This window comes from Sus scrofa, chromosome 3 (genome assembly GCF_000003025.6).
Source record: "Sus scrofa isolate TJ Tabasco breed Duroc chromosome 3, Sscrofa11.1, whole genome shotgun sequence".
In the NCBI taxonomy this organism is placed as follows: Eukaryota; Metazoa; Chordata; class Mammalia; order Artiodactyla; family Suidae; genus Sus; species Sus scrofa.
The window spans coordinates 28,390,376-28,414,949 of NC_010445.4; the positions used below are offsets into that span (position 1 = coordinate 28,390,376).

Consider the following 24,574-nt stretch of genomic DNA (forward strand, 5'->3'; position numbering starts at 1 on the left):
GCAGCAACTCCGGGAACATGCTGATGCGACATAAATTAAAGCAGAATCCACAAAGGCAGGCTCTCTCGGGCCACAGCCACAGGAAGAACCGTCGAGGCTGGGGAATCACGGCTGGGTTGATGGGACAAGCTCTGAGCTTGTGGCTCTCAATCTTGGCTGTGCACGAGTTACCCAGGGAAGCCCCGGGCTGCGAGGTCCTGACTGGCTCTGCCAGGGAGCTGGGCCCAGGCTGAGAGCACGGTCAGGTCCCCGGGATGGATGAAAACCGTTCCCTCACTTCCTGGTTTTGGGAGGTGATGGGCTTCTCTGAGCCTCAACTTCCACATCTGCAAGAGGGGAGTGACAGCTGCACCTGCCCTCGTTAGGAGGATGATAAAGTGAGGTGGTGCTCGGTGAATTTAAGACACTGTGGTGGTGCTTACCGTTACCTGCTTTTTTGTTGGTGGTGGTGGTTTGTTTGTTTTTAGGGCTGCACCCGAGGCATATGGAGGTTCCTAGGCTAGAGGTCGGACTGGAGTTGCAGCTGCCGGCTTACGCCACAGCCACAGCAATGCCAGATCTGAGCCACGTCTGTGATCTACACCACAGCTCACAGCAACGCTGGATCCTTAACCCACTGAGCGAAGCCAGGGATCAAACCTGTGCCCCCATGGATGCTAGTCGGGTTCATTACCACTGAGCCACAATGGGAACTCCCTGTTATCTGCATTTGAAATGTCTCCCACAGATAATTCCGGGGCACAGCCAGGATTGCGAATCACTGCTTTTAGTGTTTCCTTTCATGTCAGCATTTTTTTTTAATTAAAAAAAAAGAGTGATAACAGGCAGGACTTCCCATGCAGCCGCATGCAGACAGTACCCATAGACATGCACAGACGGGGGCTCAAGCCTGACAGTGACCATCTTCCTCTGCACGGGGCTGACAATGCTTTAAAACACTCCCAGAGACACCTGTCCTGTGGCGGGTGCTTCAGAGCCCTCTGTCCTCTGTGGCCGCCCAGGCACCCTCTGAAGCCTCAGCGCCCCCCGACCCCATCCTGCCTGGCTCCTGCTTCTCACACAGTGCAGGCCCCCTCAGTGGCCTCCATGGCTGCCTCTCCTTCTCAACCCAATTAGCCGTGATACACCAACTGGGGCAGCTGGAAAATTCTCATCTGCCAGGGAGGGACCGAGAGTCCCAGGAGAGGGACATGAACACGGGGGGTGCACCATCCTGTCCCCCTCCCCCGTGGCCTCCTAGGCCCCCCAGCCAAGGGGAACCTGCCCAACGTCAGCCCATGAGAACCCTGGCCCCCAGGACTTTGAACCACTGGTGGCCCCACAAGGACCAAGGATCTTCCCAGCTGCTCTTGTCCTAAAAGGGTCTCATGCCCAGAGTTCCCATCACCTGAGTCCTGCTTGCCCAGTTTTGCCTCTGATTTCTGAGCTATCTGGTACCCTTCCGGTAAACACCTTTGCTGTTTCAGGCTTCCACGGCTCCTGAAAGGGGCCTCTGCTGGATGTGGGAGGCAGGAGGAAGCCTCTACTCTAGTGGCCACTTCATGCTTTTCTGTATCAGAGGGAGACAGGGCGGCCTTTCCTGCTGAAATCCTGCTAGAAAGACACCCTCTTCCGCCACCACCACTGGTCACCTGCTGTGGCTCCATTAGGTACTCGTCACCCCTGAGCTGCCCTGGCCCGCCTATGTCCAATGGCACCCAGGAGGTAGGCATCAAACCAAGATCATTCATGGTCCACCTGATGTGCGCCAGGCTTTTGGCAATCAGGCTCTCCTTCATCTGACCTTTGAGACGGTAAAGCTCAGCCAAGGTCACTCAAGTAATTGGTGAGAGATCTGGAGATTCGAACTGTATCCCCAAGTGCCAACCGCAAAGCCTGGCACAGAGTAGGGCATGCAATAAATGCTGAATGAACAATGGAAGGTGGGGGCAGGGGGGCACACGCAGACACGCAAGGGCCCCTTCCCAGGCATGCAGCAACAGGACAAGTCCATGTGCAGCCTCGATCTGCAGGCGCAGCTAATTCAGGCCCAACGGTCACTGACCTCCTTCCTCCTCCTCCACCATGTGGACGCCTGGGAATTCACAAGATCCAAGAAAGCGTTAAGAACCAAGGCAAAACTCCCTCTTGCCCCCCACCCCCCCATTTAAATGCCCAGAGGGGATGGATGAGGGTCTTCCTTTAAGGGTGAGGGCCGAGGAAGACTGAGGGACCTGCTGCATTTGTACCTCGGTTTCCCCATCCTGCATGTTCTGGGTGCATCCCCAACAAGCACCCTACGTGGGGCTGGCCCCTTTCTCTAAAAGCTGGGCATGTTCAAACATAAAGAGAGCTGGAAAAATGTGGACTGACCTTCCATCTTCACGCCTGTTTTCCCAGCAGCAGAGGGAGAGAGAGAGAGAGTGTGTGTGTGTTACAGCACGCCAGGCAGGCGTGCCAGCTGGGAGGTGGCACAGGTCCCTGGAAGCCCGTAGCTTTTGGGTTTTCAAGGACACGGGCACCTTGCTCTTGAGCTGGCTCCCCACAGAGCCCAGAGAAGGGAAAGAGGAGGAGATTTGGCTCAAATATCACTTTGAACCCCTCCAAGCTAGGCTGGGGACCCCTTCTCAGGGCTCGCCCAGCTCCCCAGGCTCATCTCCATGACTGTGTTTAGCCCCGTGATGTCCCTGAGTATTTAGGGTTTGCCTCTGCCCTCAGACTGTGAGCTCTTGAGGGCACAGCCTAGGTCTTATCTACCACTCTACTCCTAGCACCTGGCGCATCAGATGGCCACATGGGGTTGCACAGGATGTGCACTGCACAATCCAAGGGCACAGTTCCACACGCGGCACAGAGCAGATGGGCAGATGGACAGATTAACAAAATGGCCAAGGGAACAAGCAGAACCAAACTTCCAGTGCCAGAAGTATTGTATTGGCCACAGTGGTGCCATTTCACAGCCTGTACCCACCAAGCTGGTTGTTAAACCAGCCCAGAGAGAAATGGGTAAAACCAGCTCACAGGTCCTTCCAAGCTGGGATATGCAAACAGATGTGTGGATGTCCAGGAGTGATGCCGGGCACGCCTTACACAATCAGGGTATAACCCATTCGTTTACTAATTTTACACATTTCCTGAGTATCTACTATGTGCCAGGCACAGTTCTCAGTCCTGGGGATACAGAAGAGACTCTGTGCAAAGCCCTCAGAGAGCTTAAACTGCAAGGGAGAGAAGGAAATAACAGAGCAGTAGATCCAGAATTTACGTCAGGTGGCGATACGTGATACAGAGGAACAGCAAGCAGGGTGAGGAGGAACTGTGAATGAAGATGGATTGGGAGAGGGAGGGGCTACAAAATAAATAAGAGGGGTTTTAAAGCCAAGACATGAAATGCGTAACCCAAGGACTCTTCCGTGAGTGCTTCTAAGCCCTGGGTATGGGGGCTGTGATGCTGGGAAGCCAGGCACCGCCCCCGCCCTTGAACCACAGAAGCGCTGCCTGGGCTGGGTGTTCAGCCAGCTGCTGACTCTCAAAGCTGGCACTTCACAGGCTCGCTGTTTATTCTCAAGAAGGTTCTGGAACTCCGCCTGGGCAAGAGCCAGTAGGCAAGCCTCCCCCTTGAGGGAAGAATTCAAGTCACTGCTTTGCAGGCAACGCCTGGTTTTTGACCAAAAACGGCATTGCCTGGCTACATCACTGACCCTGTGCTCCCATCTGGGCCCTGCAAGCTCTTCATACTCAAAAGGGGAAGAAATACAGACCCTGAGGACGGCGATGAGGAATGCGCTGTCTGTCTGACAGACTCTCCAGCTGCTATCTGGTGCTCACAACAGATTTCTGCAATAAGGGAGGCACCTGTGACCCGATGTTAAGAAAAGAAACAGGGGAGTTCCCACTGTGGCTCAGCAGTTACAGACCCGACTAGTATCCATGAAGATACAGGTTCGATCCCTGGCCTCGCTCAGTGGATTAAGGATCCAGCGTTGCCATGAGCTGTGGTGTAGGTTGCACATGCGGCTCAGATCGGGCTTTGCTGGGGCTGTGGTGTAGGTCGGCAGCTGCAGCTCCAATTCAACCCCTAGGCTGGGAACTTCCTATGCCACAGGTGTGGCAAGAAAGGAAGGAAGGAAGGAAGGAAGGAGGGAGGGAAGGGAGGGAGGAAGGAAAGAGGGAGAGGAGAATTGACAACAAAAAACACACCTCAGGACCCTCCTCTTTTCAAGGACATAGTCCCAGACGATTAAGACAGGTGGCAAAGAGGCCAAATGCTGACGCAGCTCCCTCTGGGCGATGGGAGAGCAGAAGGATGTTCCTTGGTGGTTCTTAGTGCTTTTCTAGTTTGCAACTGTCTACAAGGTGCATGTACTGATTTTATAATCAGGTCAAAAAATCAGCAAAAATCTGAAAAGGGGGAAAAAATAGTGACAAGGTTGCAAAACAGCTGGAATAAGGTTCTGAAAAGTGGTCACACTGTAGGAATAAAGGTCCTTCTCCCAAGGTGACAAAGGAAAAAGCTGGGCATGACAAGTCAGAGCAAAGTGGGTGTGACACCCTCGGCACCAGACACCATGGCCTGAGGGACCTTCTGCTGCTGGGGCTGGAGCCGGGGTGGGGGGTGGGGGGTTTCTGGGCACTGCAAGGTGTTCAGCCGCATCCTCGGGCTCTACCTGCTAGATGTCAAGAGTGTGCCACCCATCCCCCCAAGTTGTGACAACCAAACACATCTCCGGACATTGCCAAGTGTCCCCAGGAGACACAAATGTTCCCCGTGGAAAAGCGCTGCTCTAGAAAACCCAGTAAAGAAACCAGAGTCAACAGAGACGGTCTATGCCTTCCAGGTACAAAGGTTAACGAACCCGCTCTGTAAATCCCTTGGCCACCCAAAACAAACAGAGTCTCCTTAGAGACACACGATGAATATCCCTGGGGAGGGGTCAGTCTCACCCCACCCTGCACGGAGCCTCGCTGCTGCCTCCACCCCAAGGAGAATGAATCCCCTCCCTAAACCAAACACTGGCCCTTCAGCCTGGGTGTTCTCAAAACGACTTGATTCTTCCAATGAGGAAACAAAAGTTTCCCTTTAGAAGGAGCCAAAAATGTGGTTCAAATAAATCCAAGGTCATTGGCACTTGGCACTGGCTGCACTGAGCAAGACTGGGCCCCGGCGCCAAGCCTTATCGCCGGGCCCCTCCAGAGAAGTGGAAAGAATGGGGAGGGGCGGTTTGATTTCAGACCCAGAGGCAAAGGACCTCTGGGACCTGCCCAGCAGGAGGCTGGGTGGTTAAAGTGGAGGAATGACCCCACAGCAGTGCTAGGGTGATGGATGATATTTTCATCACCAAATTAATTGCCAATGAGCCCACACTAAACAATTTGTTTAGTTGGCAGCATTCCATATTCTGCATAATCGGGATTTGCTGGCGGCTGGGGAGGAAGGGAACACAAAAAGCCCAGCTGTGGCCAACAGGGTGTAAGGACGGTCCCTGCTCAACTGGATAGAAAAGGGCTAGAGAGAGAGAAAGACCTCATTCTGGGAAAGATTCAGTTAAACCCACATGTGTCACTTTAGAAAGCAGAGAGGGTCATTTTTGCCTAAATGCAGCCCACCAAGCAGGCCAGTGAAATACAGGGATCACAAGTTGCCACTTGGGCTAAGAGAAAAATCTGAGGAAGGAGACTATGCAGCAAAGGAAAGCAGGCTAGACTTACAGCAGACTTTCCAACCACAGCAGCATGAACACAGTGGAAACTCATTCCAACCAGGACTTTTTAAATGCTGAAAGGAGCATTATCTATCTCCTGCGGCAAAAGAAAGCACTTTTCAATCCCCTTGGGCCGCAGCAGAACTCTTCATAATAGCCCCAAAGTGGAAACAGCTCGAATGCTTATCACGCAATGAATGGATAAACAAAATGTGGTGTGGGCACACAACGGAACATGACTCAACCATGAGAAGAAATGCGGCTGATGCTTGCTTTTTTTTTTTCCCAGGCGGACCTCAGAAACATCACGTTACGTCAAGAGAAGCCAGTCACAGAGACTTCCCCCTAGAATTCTGTTCACACGAAACGTGCAGAATTAGACAAATCTATACAGAAAGCAGACAAGTGTGATGATCGTTCTGAAATGTCCAGAAATCGAAGTCAGGTTGTGCACCTGGAATTAACAGTGTCGTGGGTCCATTATACTTCAAAAACACACACACACAAATAGCAAAAGAGATCAGATCAGTGGTCACCAAAGGTGGAGGGGCTGAGGGGGAAATGGAGAAAAGTAGCCAAAAGTTCAAACCAGGAGGTCTAAGATGAATAAGCACTAGAGCCAGGATGTACATGGCGAGTGCTGTTCAAAACCACGCTATGTACCTATGAAAGTTAAGCGAGTGAATGCTGAGAGTTCTCATCACAAGGAAAAAAAATGTTTCCTATTTATTTCGTATCCATACGAGATGAGGGATGTTCACCAAACCTACTGAGCCCATCACTTCGTGGCATGTGTTAAGTCAAAACATGATGCTGTGTACCTCAAATTTACACCGTGCTCTTTGCCAATTGTATTCAAAACCAGAAGGAAAAAAAGAAAAGCAAAATAGATGAGTGGCTGCCTAGGATGTGGGGGGCAGGAGAAAATGGGGAGTGACGGCCATGAAAATGTTCTGAAATTGAACATGACGAGGGCCACACAAATAAAAACCTAGAACCGGTGTGTGAATTACATCTCGGTAAAGGGACTGGTTAAAAACCACTAGGACTTCAGCACACTCCGACACGAGGAACGAAGGTGTGGGTTCTCACAGTGGGTCCCCCTCTTCCCAACTTTCAGGAGCTTCCCGCGGCACTGAAAACAAAGCCCAAACTCCTCACCCTGAAGGCTCTGTCCACAGGGTAACCCGCTAACCCCGCCAACCCTGTCTCCTGGCCCTGGCCCACCGCGAAGTGGCCACACTGGCCTCCTCTCTGTTTCTTAAACAGACTAGGCTCATGCTGAGCTGAAGCCTGTGCATCTGCTGTTCCCTGTGTCTCAACACTGTTCCCCATATCTTCTCTTTGCCATCTCTTCCTCAGGTCAACGTCACCTCCCCAAGAGGGCTGAAGTGCCCATACCCCCACCGCCCCCACAGCCCAGGACCCTGCATGCTTTCCTTCGTGCACGTGACACTGTATGAAACCATCTCTATCTGCTGATGGTTCACTGCCTTCTCTCCCTCTAGACTCTGAGCTCAGCGACGGTAGGATTTGCCTGTATCTTGTTCACTTCTGTCTCCCCCGAAACTAGAACAGTCCTGTCATGGGCTGAATGACATCCCCACTGCCACGAAGCAAATCCACATGTTGAAGTCTCACCTCCAATACCTCAGATGTGACTGTATCTGACATAGGGTCTCTGTGAATGTCATTAGTTCAGATGAGGTCATCACCGGGGCCCTAAACCTATGTAGTTGGTGTCCTCACAAAAAGGGGAGATTTGGGGAGTTCCCACTGTGGGTTAAGAAGTGGATGTAGTCTGCGTTGAAGATTCAGGTTCAATTCCTGGCCTTGCTCAGAGGGTTATGGACATGGCGTTGCCACAAGCTGCAGCATAGGTTGCAGATGTGGCCCAGATCTGGTGTTGCCACGGCTGTGGCACAGGCCTACATCTGCAGCTCCAATTCGACCCCTAGCCCGGGAACTTCCATGTGCTGCAAGTTCAGCTGTTTAAAAAGGGGGGGGGGGTTGGAAATGGGCACACACACAGGGAGCACACCAGGTGAAGATGAGCACAGATTGGGGTGATGCTTCTGCAAGCCAAGGAATGCCAGAGATGGCCGGCAAGCCACTTGAAGCTGGGGGACAGGCAAGGAACCCCCACGGCCCTCAGAAAGGACCAATGCCGCTGACACCTTGATCTCAGGCTTCTATCCTCCAGAAACATGAGACAACATATTTCTGAGTAGTTGTTAAGGTACTCAGTTACAGCAGCCCTAAGAAAATAATACAAGTGCTTAACACAGAGTAGGTGCTCAATAAACACCTACTGAAGGACTAAATCAATGAAGAGTAAATAGCTCCTTCTTAGTCACTGGCCTCATTCACACAGACAGGGACCTTCCCACCCCTGGCATAGAAGGAATAGGTTTCTTTCTTTCTTTTTTTCTTCTTGTGGCGCACCTGCAGTACATGGAGGTCCCCAGACTAGGGGTCGCATCAGAGCTGTAGCTGCCAGCCTACGCCACAGCCATAGCAACACAGGATCTGAGCCACATCTGAGACCTATACCACAGCTCACGGCAACACCAGATCCTTAACCCACTGAGCAGGGCCAGGGATCGAACCCGCACCTCATGGTTCTAGTCGGATTCATTAACCACTGAGCCACAACGGGAACTCCTGGGACAGATTTCTTGAAGCCTCAGTTCCTCAGTAAACCACAGTCCTACCTCCCACGCGAGAAGCCATCAGGAAGATTCAATAGGATGACACCTGTCTCTGTTTGTACTTCATCGTGTGTCCACACATCAAAGACAACCTCAGGACTTGCACAACAGGGCAGCCATGCAGCCCCACCCCGGGGTCAGCCTCTCTGAGACCTGTCTGGGGACTCAGCATGTACCAGACTTGCCGCAGCCGCGGGGTGTCTGTAATTAGCTCCTGGGAGCAGGAGCTCAGAGAGGGACAGATGATCTCTCTTCAGTTCCACTCTTTTTAGCAACAGCTGAAACCAAAGCAGACGAGGCATCAGATGACCTCTTCCCTCTCTGCGTGTTAACACAGGTCCAAGCTCCGAGGGGGAAGACCAGCAGAGGACTGGACATAAACCAGGGCAGCCCGGGAAGGCCTCAAGTCACTCCCCTGAATTTTAAACCAACTAATAAGAGATAATAGGACGCTTGGACGCCTCACCCCATTTGCTTCCAATAAAGACAGGGCATGGTCCCAGGCCAGAATCCAAAGGTGCCTCTGGAGTCTGGCCTGGGAGGACAGAGCGAGTGTGGAGACTGGGACGCAGGCAGGCCTGGGCAGACCTGGCAGAGGCCAAGTGCAGAGAAGCAGAAGAGGAGCACTCGGAGTTCTGTTGTGGCTCAGTGGTAACGAACCCAACTAGTGTCCATGAGGACATGGGTTTGATCCCTGGCCTCACTCAGTGGGTTAAGGATAAGGCATGGCTCTGAGCTGTGGTGTAGGCCGCAGACGTGGCTCGGATCCCATGTTGCTGTGGCTGTGGGCCAGGAAATGCAGCTCTGATCTGATCCTAGCCTAGGAACCTCCCTGTGCCTCGGGTGCAGCCCTGCAAAGACATAAAGAAGAGGAGCCCTCTGACCAAGAAAGGAATGACAGCAGTTGTCACTGGCACCATGCCGCAGGCTCCAGGAATCTAGCACATTAAATCTACCCCAAGTGCCAGAAAGTTGGTCCTGTTGCCACACAGCTTTATCAGCAGTGGGCCTGAGGTCCCACAGCTGGGAAGAGCAGCGTCTGGGATTCGAACCCAGGTCCTGCCAACTTCTGCCTGTGTGCTCAGCCACTGGCCCTGGCCTCCTGACCCCTGCATCTGTTCTGGATTAAGGCACACATGCCACTGGCTTCTCTCACAGCCTTTTGGGAGCCAGGACTGTAGTTATCACCATCCACATTTTTCTAGGAAGACCCTGAAACTCAAGAGGCCAAGAGCCACATTCCAGAACAGTACGGAGACTCGTGTCCAGTTTTGCTGACCTGGCCAGAAAGCACCGGGACCCCCCTCTTAATACTGCCCTGGGGGGGTTAAGACAGTCCTTCAAGATGGTTCCTTAAGGGGCCTGGCCCGGCCCCCAGCCCGATGCCTTGATGAGGGCGGCTGGCACAACTGGGGCCATACCAGGAACCACCCACGCCGGAGCCCCACGCGGACCCTACCGTCTTCCGGCTCCCCCTGCTCCTGCTCGGCGCTGGCGTACGTGCGCAGAAACTCGGCGAAGGCGCCGTCCCGGGCCAGCAGCTCCTGGTAGGAGCCCATCTCCGAGATCTTGCCGCCACTCATGACGATGATGACATCTACCTGTGGCAGGTAGCTGAGCCCGTGCGTGACCAGGAGCCGCGTCTGCAGGCAGAGGGGCGACATGGCCGCGTCAGCGCATGCGTGCGAGGGGGACAACCCCCGCCCCCAACCTGAGGGGCAGGACCGGCCCTGGGATGCGAACTCGCAGAAGCAGCTGGATCCGCACGTGCTTTCATTCATCACAAGTGTGCTGCGAGCTGTTGGGCGGCAGGGGCGGCAGCAGGGAGAAGAACAAAGATCCCCGCCCCAGGTTCCAGGGTCGGGGGGTGGAGGGAAATGACCAATGTAAGTAAAACACTGTGTGCCTGATGGTGAGGACATAGCAGCAAAAGGGACGTGATACCAAGGGGCGCGGGGGCAGCAATTTTAACAAGGATGATGGAGGAGCTTATTTTTGAACAAAAATCTGAAGGAAGGCGGGGGGGGGGGAACCACCATGCATGTGTAGAGGAATAAAAGAACAGCACTGCCGCAAAAAAGTGCACCCCAAAAGCTTCGTTTTTTCAAGTTACTCCCCACCAGAATACAAGGTTTGATGGTGCATCTATATTTATCTAACTATCTGGAAGTTTGGGAGGATGTTCACCAACTGTTTACACAAGTTGGCAAACGTTTTCTTAAATGGTTAAACAGTAAATATTTTCAGATTTACGGGGACCTCTGGTCACTGCCAGCTCTGTAGGAAGCCACATACACAAGACATAAACAGATGGGCTGGCTGCATTCCAATAAAACTTTATTTATGGATGCTAATATTTAAATTCATGGCAGTTTTCATATGTCACAAAATATTTTCTTTTCTTCTTCTTACTATTTTTTTTTGGTCTTTTGAGTGCCACACCTGGAGCATATGAAAGTTCCCAAGCTGGGAGTCAAATTGGAGCTACAGCCATAACAATGCCAGACCCAAGGCACATCTTTGACCTATACCACAGCTCACAGCAACGCTGGAACCTTAACTCGCTGAGTGAGGCCAGGGATCAAACCCACGTCCTCATGGATCCTGGTTGGGTTCATTACTACTGAGCCACAAGGGGAACTCCAAAATATTATTTTCTTCAGATTTTTTCCAAGCACTTAGAAACATAAAGACATTTTTAGCTGGTGGGCTGCCTACAAGAAGGAAGCCAGACTTGCTGTCCTGCCTTTTGAGAGAGGAGCTAGTGCTGCAGGATGAGGGTGAATCATTTTTTTAACTTTACATATACTCTTGCACTCTCTGATTTTACTACTATGGGCATTTATTATTTTGATAACAACAACACAATTTTTTGGCTACACCTGTGGCATGCGGAAGTTCCTGGGACAGGGATTGAACCGGTAACACAGCTGCAACCACAGCCGCAGCAGTGACAATGATGGATCCTTAACCTGCTGTGCCACAAGAGAACTCCCCAAAAATTTTTTTTTTAATATTTAAAAATTATACAGGGAGCTCCCGCTGTGGCACAATAGGATCGGTGGTGTCTTGGGAGTTGCTGGGATGTGGGTTCCACGGCTGCAGCTTAGGTCACAACCAAGGCTCCGATCTGATCCCTGGCCCAGGAGCTCCATATGCTGAGGGGTGGCCAAAAATGACCAAAATATATATATATATGTATATATACACACACAAAATTTTTATGGTGTGTGTGGGAATGCTTAGAACAGATCATGTGGCATGATGCTTACTATATATATATGCATGATGTGATTATTCTATTAAAAAGCTTATACACACAGCAAAAGACTTGAAGGAAATACAGAAATCTCAGAAATGGTGGGATTAGGCACAATTGCTTTTGTTTTTCTTCTTCATGGTTTTCTGAATCTGCTATATTTTCCCCGTGGGCGTGTCTGTCTTTCTTACTGGGGGAGGGGAAGGAAAAGCCAGGACACCCTCCTCTCCCACGATTCCCCTCACCAAACAAACAGAAAAAATAACGGAAGAGGAAAGGCACCATCTCCTGTCATGTTAAGGCGGGGTAGCAGTTTTCCCCCTCAAGCCTCTGTCCCGCAGCCCCGGGCCACCTCAGCAGGGAAGGGAGAAGAGCTTCTCTGCTCACAAGGGCCCTGGGGTGGGATTTCCCTCCGCGAAGGCACCTGTTATTTAATCAGGAAGAGAGGCTGCCTTTGGCCAGATGGAAGCAATGACGTCCGTCGGTGCCCAGGACGTCCGCCCATGAGGACCAGAGCAAGAAGGCTGTCCTGGGAAGGCTGCCAAGGGAAGGGCTAGAAATATATTTGTGGATTTGCCCCTGTGGCTCAGTGGTAACAAGCCTGATGAGTACCCATGAGGACGCAGGTTCAATCCCTGGCCTTGCTCAGTGGGTTAAAGATCCGGCGTTGCGGTGAGCTGCAGTGTAGGTCACAGACACAGCTCAGATCCTGCGTTGCTGTGGCTGTGGTGTAGGCTGGCAGCCAAAGCTCCGATTAGATCCCTAGCATGGGAACTTACATATGCCATAGGTGTGGCCCTAAGAAGAGAAAAAAAAAAAAAAAGAAAAGAAAATACGTTCTCTGGTCCCACTCAGTGAGGTATTCCCAAAAGGGACACGTTGCCACCGGACCAAAGAGCCAGGGCCGGACCCCACGCCGCTCCCACAGCAGGTACCTTGTTCTTCAGCATCCCCTTGGGGCCAACCACGTTTTCAAAGATGTGCTTCCCCACATGGGCGTCCACGGCAGAGAGGGGATCGTCGAAGAGGTAGATGTCGGAGTTGCAGTACACAGCCCGGGCCAGGCTCACGCGCTGCTTCTGGCCCCCAGACAGGTTCACGCCCTGGGGAGAGACGCGGCAGAAGGGTGGGTCTCCCGGGAAGCAGAGTCAGGCAGAAGGGGTCACCGGCTCAGGAGGCGGCGGACCCTGGCCAGAGGGCCTGCCGGGCTGCACCTGCCTCCCGAGAATGAAGCAGGTGGCAAAGGCGTGAGATCGCACCTGAGCCAGTGTGGGTTCAAGTCCCCGCAAGGGATTCGCCCTCAACTGTAAAACGGCCAAGGAGAAAGACTGAGCCTCTGTGCGCTGCTGGGCAGGGCAGCCGGCACAGTTGGGAAAGGGAGGCTGGTGACACCAAACAGTACTGACTACAGGGAAGGCTCCTGATCTTGGAGTCTGGCTCTTACTCTGGATCACTCACTGGTGAAGCCACACCGTGGAGGCAGGCTGTGCCCTAGGGGTGTGGAGATCCAGCCTGTGCCCCATTCACCAACAGGAAGGACACCATTTTCTAATCTGAACCAGGTCACCTGGACCACACAGCCTTCCTGCAATAGATAACACACCATCCCTTCCACATCTGGCTGGCATCAAAGTGGACACCCACTAGGTTAACTGCCCAGGTCCTCTCGCAAGAGACACCCACCCTCTCCACGCCCGGAGCTGGGGTCCTCTCAGCCACGTACATTTTGAGGGTCCCTTTCCAGCCTGGGGCAGACATCAGACCCAAACTAAGCTACTCATATTTTTGCCCCCCAGAATTTGCTAATAGGACCTACACAGAGCGTGAGGAGTCTCCAAGAGGCAGAAAGACACGTGTGAAAAAAAGGACAAAGCTGTGCAGAAAAGCAGAGACAAAACAGAGAAGGAACCAGGCTGCCTGTCCCAGCCCCTCCCTGAGCACCACCGCCTTCCAGCCCTCGGATTCCATGTAACACATTTGCATCCTTCAACTCATTTCTCACTGAGTTAGCTTCTGCTTATACTAACTCAGGCTCCTTTGCTACTTGAAAACCCCAAAAGCCCCAGTAATTTGGTTTTCTTTCCCAAGGAGCTGTAGATTTCTCTCAAATAAAAGAAATCATTCACCAGCTAAGAAAGCTGGTAGAGCCACTGGATTGTAAGTAAAAACAAAGACGGGAAAGCTCTTTGGTGGCACCCTGCAACACGCACACTCTTCTCAGCTGAGCGCATGTCACATAACCACCAGGGGGCGCTCAAGCAAGCCAGGCAGGCAGAGTGAAAAGAACATGCAAAGGCCCTGAGGAGGGCAGGGCTTTCAGGCAAGACATCTGGCCTCTCTGCACCTCCTTTGCCCCAACCATTAAATAGGGTCAACAGTAAATCCCCTCTCATGGCCTTGCTGTATAAAATGTTTAGCACAGTGCCTGGTACATGATTATATTCAAAAAGTGTTGCTACTGCATGATTATTTTTATCACTACCATTGTTCTGAAAGGGACTGGGAACATCTAAATGACTGACACCTCTCTTCCCTGTAGAGTTCCCTTAGTCATGTGACTCTGCAGTTACAAGACTGCAAAGAGATCATGCACTTCCTGGTCTCCTATCTTTCAGCTCAACCAAGAGATTTGCTTTGTGGATGGAAAGGATAGTGCTTTAAGGGACATCACTTTTTTTTTTTTTTTTTTTTTTTTTTTTTTTTGTTCTCTTGGGCTTCTGCTGCTGCCATTAGAAGAACTTCCTTCTGGGGCACTCCCACTCACTCACCTAGGCCCTAGCAAGATGCCAGGTGGAAAAGACCTGAGCCAACTTACAGCCCAGAGCTGGGCTCAGCTGGAGCAGAGGAGCAGAGGCCTCCCACTGAGGCCAGGCTACCCAGGATACCTATCACAACTGACTCGCCCATAAATAGGACAATATGTGTTTAATATCAGGAGCCACCCAGATTTTGTGGTTGCTTGTTATGCAGCAACAGCTGACTGATGCAGGGGCCGTGCTGAAGCGGACTGACCTTCTCACCAATCTCCGTCCGGTCCCCGCTGGGCAGGATTTCCAGGTCTGGGAGGAGGGCACAGGCTTCTATCACAGCCTTATAATACCGTTCCTGGAGCTGGCGTCCAAACAGGATGTTTTCTCGGAGAGAAACATTCTGAATCCAGGCCTGCTGGGGGACGTAGGCCACTGAGCCCTGGGTGGCCATGGAGAGGACAGCAAGACAGACACACTTGGTTAACAAGACAGCAACCGGCCTACCCACCCACCAGGGGGGCCCTACTTCACACAACACGTTCATCACACCTACAGTTTCAACAAGAGGGAAACTGAGTCCCAAAGGACTGTGGACACTAGGGCTAGGATCAGAGCCCACGCAAGGTCAATCACTGGCCCCAGTACTAGGAGTGCAAGCGGTGAGACTACAGTCAGGTATTAAGTAGCTATTTGCTAAATGCCTACAGCGGTGAACAAAACTCCCAGCTCCCCTATACTGCACACCTGTAACCTTTAAAATATTCTACCTCAGGAGTTCCCGCATGGCTCAGTGGTTAACAACCTGACTAGCATTCATGAGGACGCAGATTTGATCCCTGGCCTCGTTCAATGGGTTAAAAATCCAGCATTGCTGTGAGCTGTGGTGTAGACCGGCAGCTGCAGCTCCGATTCAACCCCTAAGCCTGGGAACCTCCATGTGCTGTGGGTGCGGCCTTAAAAAGACAAAAAAATAAAAATAAAAATTGTATAACTATATTTCAAAAATAAAATTAAATAGATTTAAAAGTAAACAACAAAAAACTCTTGGCTTCTAAGAATGAAAAGTATCTGATTAAGTGTAAAAAAAAAGTATTTGATTATTGTTGTGGTAAATGCTAAGAGATAAAAATATATGAGCCTTTGCAAAATGTCCCTTAAAAAGGGATACTTAACCCATAATGGAAAATAACCTGAAAAGGATATATATATATATATATATATATATATATAAAATTAATCACTTTGCTATACACCAGAAACTAGCACTGACATTGGAAATAAACTATACTTCAATTAAAAAATAAATTAATTAAAAAAGAATTGTAGTTTGAGACACCAGAGAAGGCGTTCTTGAGGAAATTTCCCTCGTGCCATTTAAGGGGGGACCGCTATATAAAAACTGCCCATCTCATGCAGTTCCCTGATGGCCAGTAGCTTAAGGATCCAGTGCTGTCACTGCTATGGCTTGGGTCACTATCATCCACTTCTGAAGACGTTGTCTTTATCTCCACATAATGTAAGGTGTCAAGAATGGCAGAAGAATAAAGGCTAAGTGGAGGGCATTTGTTTCACATATTTTAGTAACTGAAAAAAAGTTTTAAACAAGGACAGACAGGTGAGGATAAGTTGGTCTGACAAAGAGAAGGGGGAAGAGCATCTCGGTGGGAGGGAACAACATGTGCGAAAGCCTGGAGATGAGAGGAACTCAGCATGTGCAAGGGACGGAAGGCTGCTGTGACCCCGGCCCTCAGTGTAAGGGGGAGACGGGCAGGAAGGAGCTGGGGGGTGGGCAGCGGCTCACACTGGGCTGGCACTCCTAGTGAGGAGCACGGGGTTTACTCAAGGGGCAAAGGGGAGCCACAAAAGATTCTTAAATAAAGCAATTCTAGGGGAACAAGGCTGGGAATGGAACTCAGGTCACCCAACTCTTTTTTTTTTTTTTTTTTTTTTTTGGCTGTCCCCATAGCATGTGGAAGTTCCCAGGTTAGGGATCAAATCTGTGCCACAGTAGTAACCCAAGCCACTTCAGTGACAATGCCAAACTCCTTAACCCACTGAACCATTGGGGAACTCTCAGGTAACCCAACTCTTAATCCTCATTCTCAGATAAATAAACTGCTGACTCCAATATCCTAACTTAAAGTGGCCAAAACGTCACAAAGCCTCCCTGGAGAACCCACAGATAATTCAGACATAGCATGCACAAGCCCTACTAACTAAAATATTTGGGAAAAAATTAACACTTTAGACACATTTCAAGCACTGCTTCTACCAGGACAAAATAACCAGTCACAAATAAATCTATAATCTCATCAAACTACATTCTCAGAGTAGCCTCACTTTTTAGATCTGTCATCTCAGTACTTAAGGGCTTTTTACTTTAAAACAGTGGTTCTCAGAGTTCCCCTTGTGGCTCAGTGATTAGCGAATCTGACTAGCATCCATGAGGACGTGGGTTCAACCCTGGCCTTGGTCAGTGGGTTAAGGATCCGGCATTGCCGTGAGCTGTGGTGTAGGTCCCAGACACAGCTCAGATCCTGCATTGCTGTGGCTCTGGCACAGGCTGGCGGCTACAGCTCCACTGGACCTTTAGCCCGGGAACTTCCATATGCCGCAGGTGTGGCCCTAAAAAGACAAAGAGACCAAAAAAAAAAAAAAAAAAAAAATAAATAAATAAATAAATAAAACAGTGGTTCTCAACTGGGGGCAATTTTGCCCTCCAGGGGACATCTGACAATGTCTAGAGACCCTATTTGTTGTCACGACTGGGGGCTGCTACTGACACTGGTGGGCAGATGTCAGGGATGCTGCTCAACATCCTATGACGTAAAGCCCAGTCCCCAGTCTCTGGCCTGAAATGTCAATAGGGCAGTGACTGCAGAAACCTGGGCTCAATGAAGCAGAAGGCACGGTGGATCTTACCTCGCTTTGGAATTTTCTTCCATTAACCAAGTTCTCACTGCCCATTAATCTTACTTATAACACGTGCTTGAAAGTAATGACAGGTCATTTCTTGAAACAACAGCTAAACGTTATTAGTTTGGACACAGCTGTTGTAATACGCTTTGCACGCTTTCTCTAAGGCACACTAGGCTCAAAGGCAGCACGTGATCGGCAAAGAAAGGATTGTGCTCAGAAAGAAACACAATGGCACAAACCAGCATCCCCAAAAGTAGATCCCAGGAGACAGTAATATGGATGCAAGGAGTTGCTGCATAGACAACAACAAGGCGCAGGTAAGTACGTCTGGGACGCACCGGATCAACCAAAGTTAAATAGGGTTTTTCACCCTGGGCAGGAATTCAAGAGCCTGTACTTGATTAGCGTTTATTATAAGTCTCCAAAAGGGAGAGACTCAAAGTATGCAAGATTTCCCAAGCTTGTCTGAGCCCAGGACTCTTGATTCCCCAAATATCCGGCAAGACGAGTGTGCACGCTCTAGGAAATGCTTGTGTCAACAAAATTCTGGAAGGAAACATCCCAGCTTCAGGGAAAGACCTTCCCAGAGAATGAGCTAAATGCAAAACAAGGCTTCTGATGTTGATGGGACCCATCTGCGCACTAGAGCCGTCGCTTACACCCTCTCTCGGAGAACACATCCACGAAGCCGAAGCAACCTCGGAATTTAAAAGCAGTAAAAACCACAGTCTCCTTTTAGCCTCATATTAAGAAACCAACAAACACTCAGAATTTTTTTTTATATTCCAGATGAAAAATTACTTTTTAAAAAACTTTTAAAATATTTTTATTTTTTCCATTATAGTTGGTTTACAGGGTACTGTCAATTTTCTACTGTACAGCAAAGTGACCCAGTCATACATACGTGTATATATATACACACACACATTCTTTTTCTCACATTATCCTCCATCATGCACCATCACAGGTGACTAGATATAGTTCCCTGCGCTATACAGTAGGATCTCATTGCTTATCCAGTCCAAATGCAATAGTTGGCAACTATTTACCCCAGACTCCCAGTCCATCCCACTCCCTCCCCTTCCCCCTCGGCAACCACAAGTCTGTTCTCTAAGTCCATGAAAACACTCAGAATTTAAACAGTTCCCTTGTGGAGTTCCCGTCATGGCTCAGCAGTTAGCAAACCCGACTAGCATCCATGAGGATGTGCGTTCGATCCCTGGCCTCACTCAGCGGGTTAAGGATCTGGCATTGCCGTGAACTGTGGTGTAGGATGCAAACGTAGCTTGACTCCTGCCTTGCTGGGGCTGTGATGTAGGCTGGTGGCTACAGCTCCAATTCGACCTCTAGCCTGGAACCTCCATATGCAGGGGGTGGGGCCCTAAAGGAAAAAAAAAAAAAAGACACACACACACACACACACACACACACACAACCAGAAAACAGTTCCCTTAGAAATAATTCTCTAAGAAAATATTCCAATGACAGAAATCAAAAATTTTAAGTATTGTGGAGTTTCTTGGTGACCTAGCAGTTAAGGATCCATTGTCATTACGGCTATGGCTCAGGTAACTGCTATGGTGCAGGCTCAATTTCTGGCCTGGGAACTTCTATATGCCACATGAATACAACCAAAAAGTAAAAAATTAAGAAAGAGAGAGAGAGGCTAAGAGATTCATAGAACAAGCCAGAAAGACTCATGCATGAGAGGACCACATGAACCACACCGTAGGGCAGAGATGGGGAAGGAGTAAGAGCCAGCAGGCAGATCAGGGAGCACTGGCATTGTTCCTAAAGGCTTAACAAGCACCCACTACATGCCAGGCACTACTCTAGGTGCTGGGATATAGCAGGAAATAAATGACGCTGGAACCTTGCCTTTTAGGATGGCACAGAGGAGAGGAGAAAGGACGCTCACTGCTCCCACTTGACTGACAAGGTTGTCATAAAAGAAAACACAGCATCGCCCTTGACCTTCCCCTCGGGTCGGCTCCCCCAGCCCCACTCAGGCTTCCTCCTACCTTGATTGCCACGTGTCCCTCCACTTTGTCCATCTCGGCCAAGAGTGCTGACAGCAGCGACGACTTCCCACAGCCCACCTGGCCCACCACGGCTACCAGGGAACCTTCCGGGATGGAGAAGGTGATGCTGAAACGACAGGATGCACCCTGGCTCAGCTGGGCGTCCCCAGCCCACACGAGAAGGATGGACCCGGAGTGGCAGGGCTGTGGAGGGCCTTCAAGGTCTCGCAACTTGTCCCACCATGTCTTCAATGAGCTTAGGTTAGGTCAGGGAACCAGCTCAGAGGCCACCACATGTGAGGCCGCGACAGGTGCTGAGATGCACCTGCATCTTCGAAAAGATACAGGGGAGAGACCTGAGAGACCAGGCCGAGCGGTGGGGACTGCCTGCCTAGGGGGCATGATGCAGGTGCCCGGAGGGAGCCCCAGACCTGGACACCTGGGAAGAGCCTGAGGAGAGGCCCACGGGTGTGAAGTCCCAGGGGAGCTCAGAGAAGGGCACGTCTATGACACAAGATGAGGCTGGGAGACGAAGGCCAGTCCTGAAGAGGTGGAAGGGTGGCAGCCAGACCCCAGAGGGCCTCAAGGGACACGCTTGAAAACTGGAAGCCACGCCGGGGGGCTGGCGCACATGAATCTGAGTTTCAGAAACCCATCCCTCCTGATAGTGCGCTGTGACAAGAAAACCAGCTCAACACTCTGCCAGCAGGGCTGGCTGTCACCTGACACGGCGTCACGCCCACCCCTCCACTTGGGACGGCTCGGTTGGAGCTGAGGGGCCACCTGCCAGGGAAACGGCGGGCACACCCAGGGCCTCCTTGGGTTCACCAATGTCAGCTATGCTTTCCAAGTGCTGCTGCCATGATTTCAACACACTGGCGGGAAGGTGGATGGATTCTGCTGCCACTGTTTGACGCCTGTGACCCTGCTGCAGGGTCACACTGATGGTTCTTTTGTTCTGTGCTGTGAGGCAGATGGGTTATGGGGCCAGAAAAGAACAGGAAGCCCAGTGAGGCAGCTCCTGTGATTGTCCAGGTGAGACGGGAATATTTTAAAGGCTGAAGAGAGAGAGGGTTTGGATGGAGAAATTGGGGTGGGGGTGGGGAATTCCAGGGGCAAGGGAGGGTGACAGGAACGAGAAAGCCTTTGAGACTGGAAGGACAGAGGGAAGGATGGGGGCACAGATAGAGACCATTAGTTGTGGAGCAGGACAAGATAGAAAAACCAAAACTGAAGCAGGAAGGAGCTGAGTTAGACATAAGGAAGAACTTCCTGAACTGGCAATCCCATCAAGGGAGATGTCATACACATTCTTTTCTCTGGAGAGTTAGCCGCTGCCCCTCCTTAGATCTTCAGATAAAATAAAGCAGTAATTTGGCTACCCAGTAAGGGGGTAATTATTAGGGGTATAGGGGCTAAATTTGGTTCCTAAAAATGTCCCATCTGGCCCTGAGTTTGGGAGAGTCCTTAAGGAGGCCTAAGAGAGCTGCTGGGCAAGGCCTCTGGTCAGAAAGAAATAAGAGGCACTTCATGGAGTTCCCATTGTTCGTTCTCAGTGGTAAAGAACCCGACTAGTATCCATGAGGATGCAGGTTCAATCCCTGGCCTTGCTCAGCGGGTTAAGGATCCTGCACTGCTGTGAGCTGTGGTGTAGGTTGCAGATGTGGTTCAGATCTGGTGTTGCTGTGGCTGTGCCATAGGCCAGCAGCTGCAGCTCCAATGTGACCCCTAGCCTGGGAACTTTCCATATGCTGCAGGTGCAGCTGTAAAAAGGGGGAAAAAAAAAAAAAAGAGGCACTTGACAAGTTGCCCGGGGAACCAGGTCAACGCCCTGGATGCTGTGATTCGGAAGAAGAGGACTAGGGTGGGCAGGGTCCCAGATGTGGAAATGGTGAGCAAGGGTGAGCCAGGTAGCAAGGGGACCTTGACAGGATGGAGAACGGCCCATCCTGACAGCAAATTTGAACAGATGAGAATTCCTTTCAGCTGACTCAAGCCTGCTTGCCACCAATGATGGCATCACAACCTCAGATCCATCCCAGCCAGCCAATGGGCTTGGTCTCTCCTGGCGCAGCCATTAGTTCAGGGAAGAGCACACCCCTCATAGGCCAATAAGAGGCAGGAGAGTCTCCTGAAAAGGTAGAAGGTACGCCTGGAGTCAGTGGGGCCAAGTGGATCATGAGGGGAGAGGACGCCTGAGAAGGAAGCAGTGCAGGTGGAAGGGGAACAAAGACAAGATGGAGGGGGTCCTGATGGCACTGCCTGAGTCCCTGGAGCACACTGTACCTGAAAGTGGATCTTCTCAGTTATGTGAACCAGAAATTTCCCTTGGTTGCCCAAGCCTCTCTGGGCAAGGTTTCTGTCACTTACAATTCAAGGGAGCTCTCTGAGCCAGGCATACTCTCATCTGCTGCTCCTTGAAACCCAAGCAAGTGTGACCAGACCTATTTTCCAGAGGGGCCAAACTGTGGCTCAGAAAGGCAAAGGGGCCTATTCACGGTCACAGAGCCAGAGCGCGGCTGGAATGTGAACCCCTGTTTGCCCAGAGCCCCGCGGCTCTCTCCAAGTCCCGCTTACCCATGCAGCGTGGGAGGGTCGCTCCGGGCCCATGAGAACGTGGCGTTCTTCACAGTGATGCTGTTGGTGGTCCCCACTGGAAAGCACCAGAGACAACACGTCAGGCGTCAGTGAAGCCATGGCCTGAGCATGAGCAGGAGGCTCTTACTCTTTTTTTTTTTTTCCTAATCAAGTAGCTCAAGCCCAGATGCTAGATTCTCAGGCCAGGCATTATCTGGTTACATCAGTCACTGTGTCTAAAGAAGAACCTCAACCGGCAGCCCTGGAGGCAGCCTCAGACCCAGAAAGCAGAAGGAAACCTCCAGAGAAAGATAGGAGGTTGTGCCATCTGGAGAGGCGGGGGGGGGGGGGGGCACTGTCCACGCCATCCTGGGAAGTTCAGGCAGCTGGGTGGCCCAACAGAAGCCAAGACCACGGGGCACAAGCAGTGCCCTCATGCAGACACCTGCCCAACGGGCTGGGCTGGCCCGTGGCCCTCACGACACCCTGGGGCTCCTCCTTTATGTTCAAAGCGGAGGGGCCCCTGTCCCCAGACTGGATTTCTGACTCGCCTCCCTGCACCCCCGCTCTCCCCCTCCCTCCAGTCACCTGCTCACATCCCAGCAGGTCAGTCTTTCTGGGACACCAGGCACAGCGGACTGTGCAAACACAGGGATGGACGAGGAAGCGGGACTGCTGGCGGGGGAGGGGAGGGTGCCTGAGACAAAGCCTGTGTTATACAGACGGACGCTCTGCCATCCCAAGGCTTCTGGCACCTCTGCCTTCATCCACTTTCTCTCCCTTGTTTTCTTCTCACTCCACAGCCCTCACAAAAACATCTGGCTCTTAACTGCGAGCTACCCTAAAACTACCTAGAGATAAGGAGTGTTTTTAAGTTGTCAGATGAAGAAATAGAGGCCCCCACCCATCAGAGAAAGCTGTGAAGGGAGGAAGTTATGAGTTAACCTAATTTAACCTCCGCCTCCCCTGCCACCCTCCTCCCCCAAAGAGAGAATAAGGAGGAAGCCGGAAGGTGCTATTTAAAGAACTGAAGACAAGTCACTTGAAGCGGTCAAGCTAGAGGCCAGAAGACTTGGCCCGGAGCTGCCAAGGGGACCCCACCTGGCGCCCGGAGAGCAGTCAAACATCTCCAAGGCTAACTGCCTAGGCGACTGCCATCAGGGCAAGAAAGGGAGCTGAGGGCCAGGGCTTTTCCAACGTGACTCTGGCAGGGAGCGGTGCACAACTTCAGGGGCTCGAACCCCCCTCAGCCGCCCCAAACTCCAGCCCTGTGTGTTGCAGGGAAATCTGACCCTGGAGCAGCAGACACCATTCTGCAACCTGGGGGGAGGGGACACAACTCGGCCCTCTGGACAGCAGAAACTGGGGGACTGCACGCAGCCCAGGGACGTCTGCAGGAGATCCCAGCATCCAGGGAGCTGTGGTTCTCAATTGGGGGTAACTCGGACACCCTCCCCCCAACCAGACACAATGTCTGGAGCCATTTTTAGTTGTCAAAACTGGGGTGGGTGCTACTTGGATCTAGGGGGTGGAGGCCAGGGGTGCTGCTAAATGTCCCATAATGCACAGGTCGCCCCCGCACAAAGTGATCGGGACCCAGGCATCAGCGGGGCTGAGGAACCCTGTCCCCTGTGCCTTCGCCTCTTACTCACGCTCACGCCGGGGAGCAAATGACCACCACGGTCTTTCCTCAGCAGGCGCCGTGCTGGGCATTTTATACACCACGGAAGACATCAGAAAGCCTCACACAGTGTATAAAACCCGTGTACAGGTTCAGATTCGTGGCTCAGTGGAAACGAATCTGACTAGTATCCATGAGGACGCAGATTCGAGCCCTGGCCTCGCTCAGTGGGTTAAGGATCTGGCGTTGCTGTGAGCTGTGGTGCAGGTCACAGAGGCAGCTCGGATCCGGCGTTGCTGTGGCTGTGGCGCAGCCCAGCGGTCACAGCTCCGATTAGACCCCTAGCCTGGGAACCTCCATGTGGTGCGGATGCAGCCCTAAAAAGACAAAAAATAAAAATAAAAATAAAACCCGTGTACACACACCGTCATTCCTCTGACCACAGCTACTGGGGCTGCCCGCTTCTGAGCTGGAGCCACAGGCACGTTACCTAACCTCTCTGTGCCTCACTTTCCTCATCTGTAAAACAGGATGGATTATGGGATCACCCCTTAGATCTGTGATGAGGAGTAAATGAGGCAGAACAGAGTCCTTGGAACGATGAGGTTTTTTGGGTTTTTTTTTTTTTTTTGCTTTTTAGGGCTGCACATGGAGGTTCCCAGGCTAGGGGTCGAATCACCACAGCCACAGCAACGTGGGATCCAAGCCAAGTCCGTGACCTACACCCCAGCTCACGGCAACGCTGGATCCTTAACCCAATGAGGGAGGCCAGGGAGCAAACCTGCATCCTCAAGGATACTATTCGGGTTCACTAACCACTGAGCCAGGATGGAAACTCCCTTAGAACAATGACTGGCACACAATAGGTGCTCAATAAATCTCAGTGCAGAGAGGTGTACAAGGGGTTGATACTGTGGGTTTCGATCCTGATCCTGACTCCACCTCCCAGTGGCTGCACAGTTACTCAGCAGAGTTTCTTCCTCTGCAGACAGAGGCATCCACAGTTCCCTCAAGCTGCGGTGAACAACAGATGGC

General features: G+C 51.5%; 1 protein-coding gene across 1 annotated transcript in view; it reads right to left on the reverse strand.

Moving 5' to 3' along the window:
- Positions 1-24,574, reverse strand: part of ABCC1 (ATP binding cassette subfamily C member 1) — a 112,073-nt gene that overhangs the window by 29,508 nt on the left and 57,991 nt on the right. The window contains exons 14-18 of the mRNA XM_021086560.1: positions 21,919-21,994; positions 19,342-19,468; positions 14,664-14,840; positions 12,587-12,754; positions 9,852-10,035 (exon numbers count right to left, since the gene is read on the reverse strand). Coding sequence (XP_020942219.1) covers positions 9,852-10,035; positions 12,587-12,754; positions 14,664-14,840; positions 19,342-19,468; positions 21,919-21,994 — 732 coding nt within the window. The remainder of the gene's footprint in view (positions 1-9,851; positions 10,036-12,586; positions 12,755-14,663; positions 14,841-19,341; positions 19,469-21,918; positions 21,995-24,574) is intronic.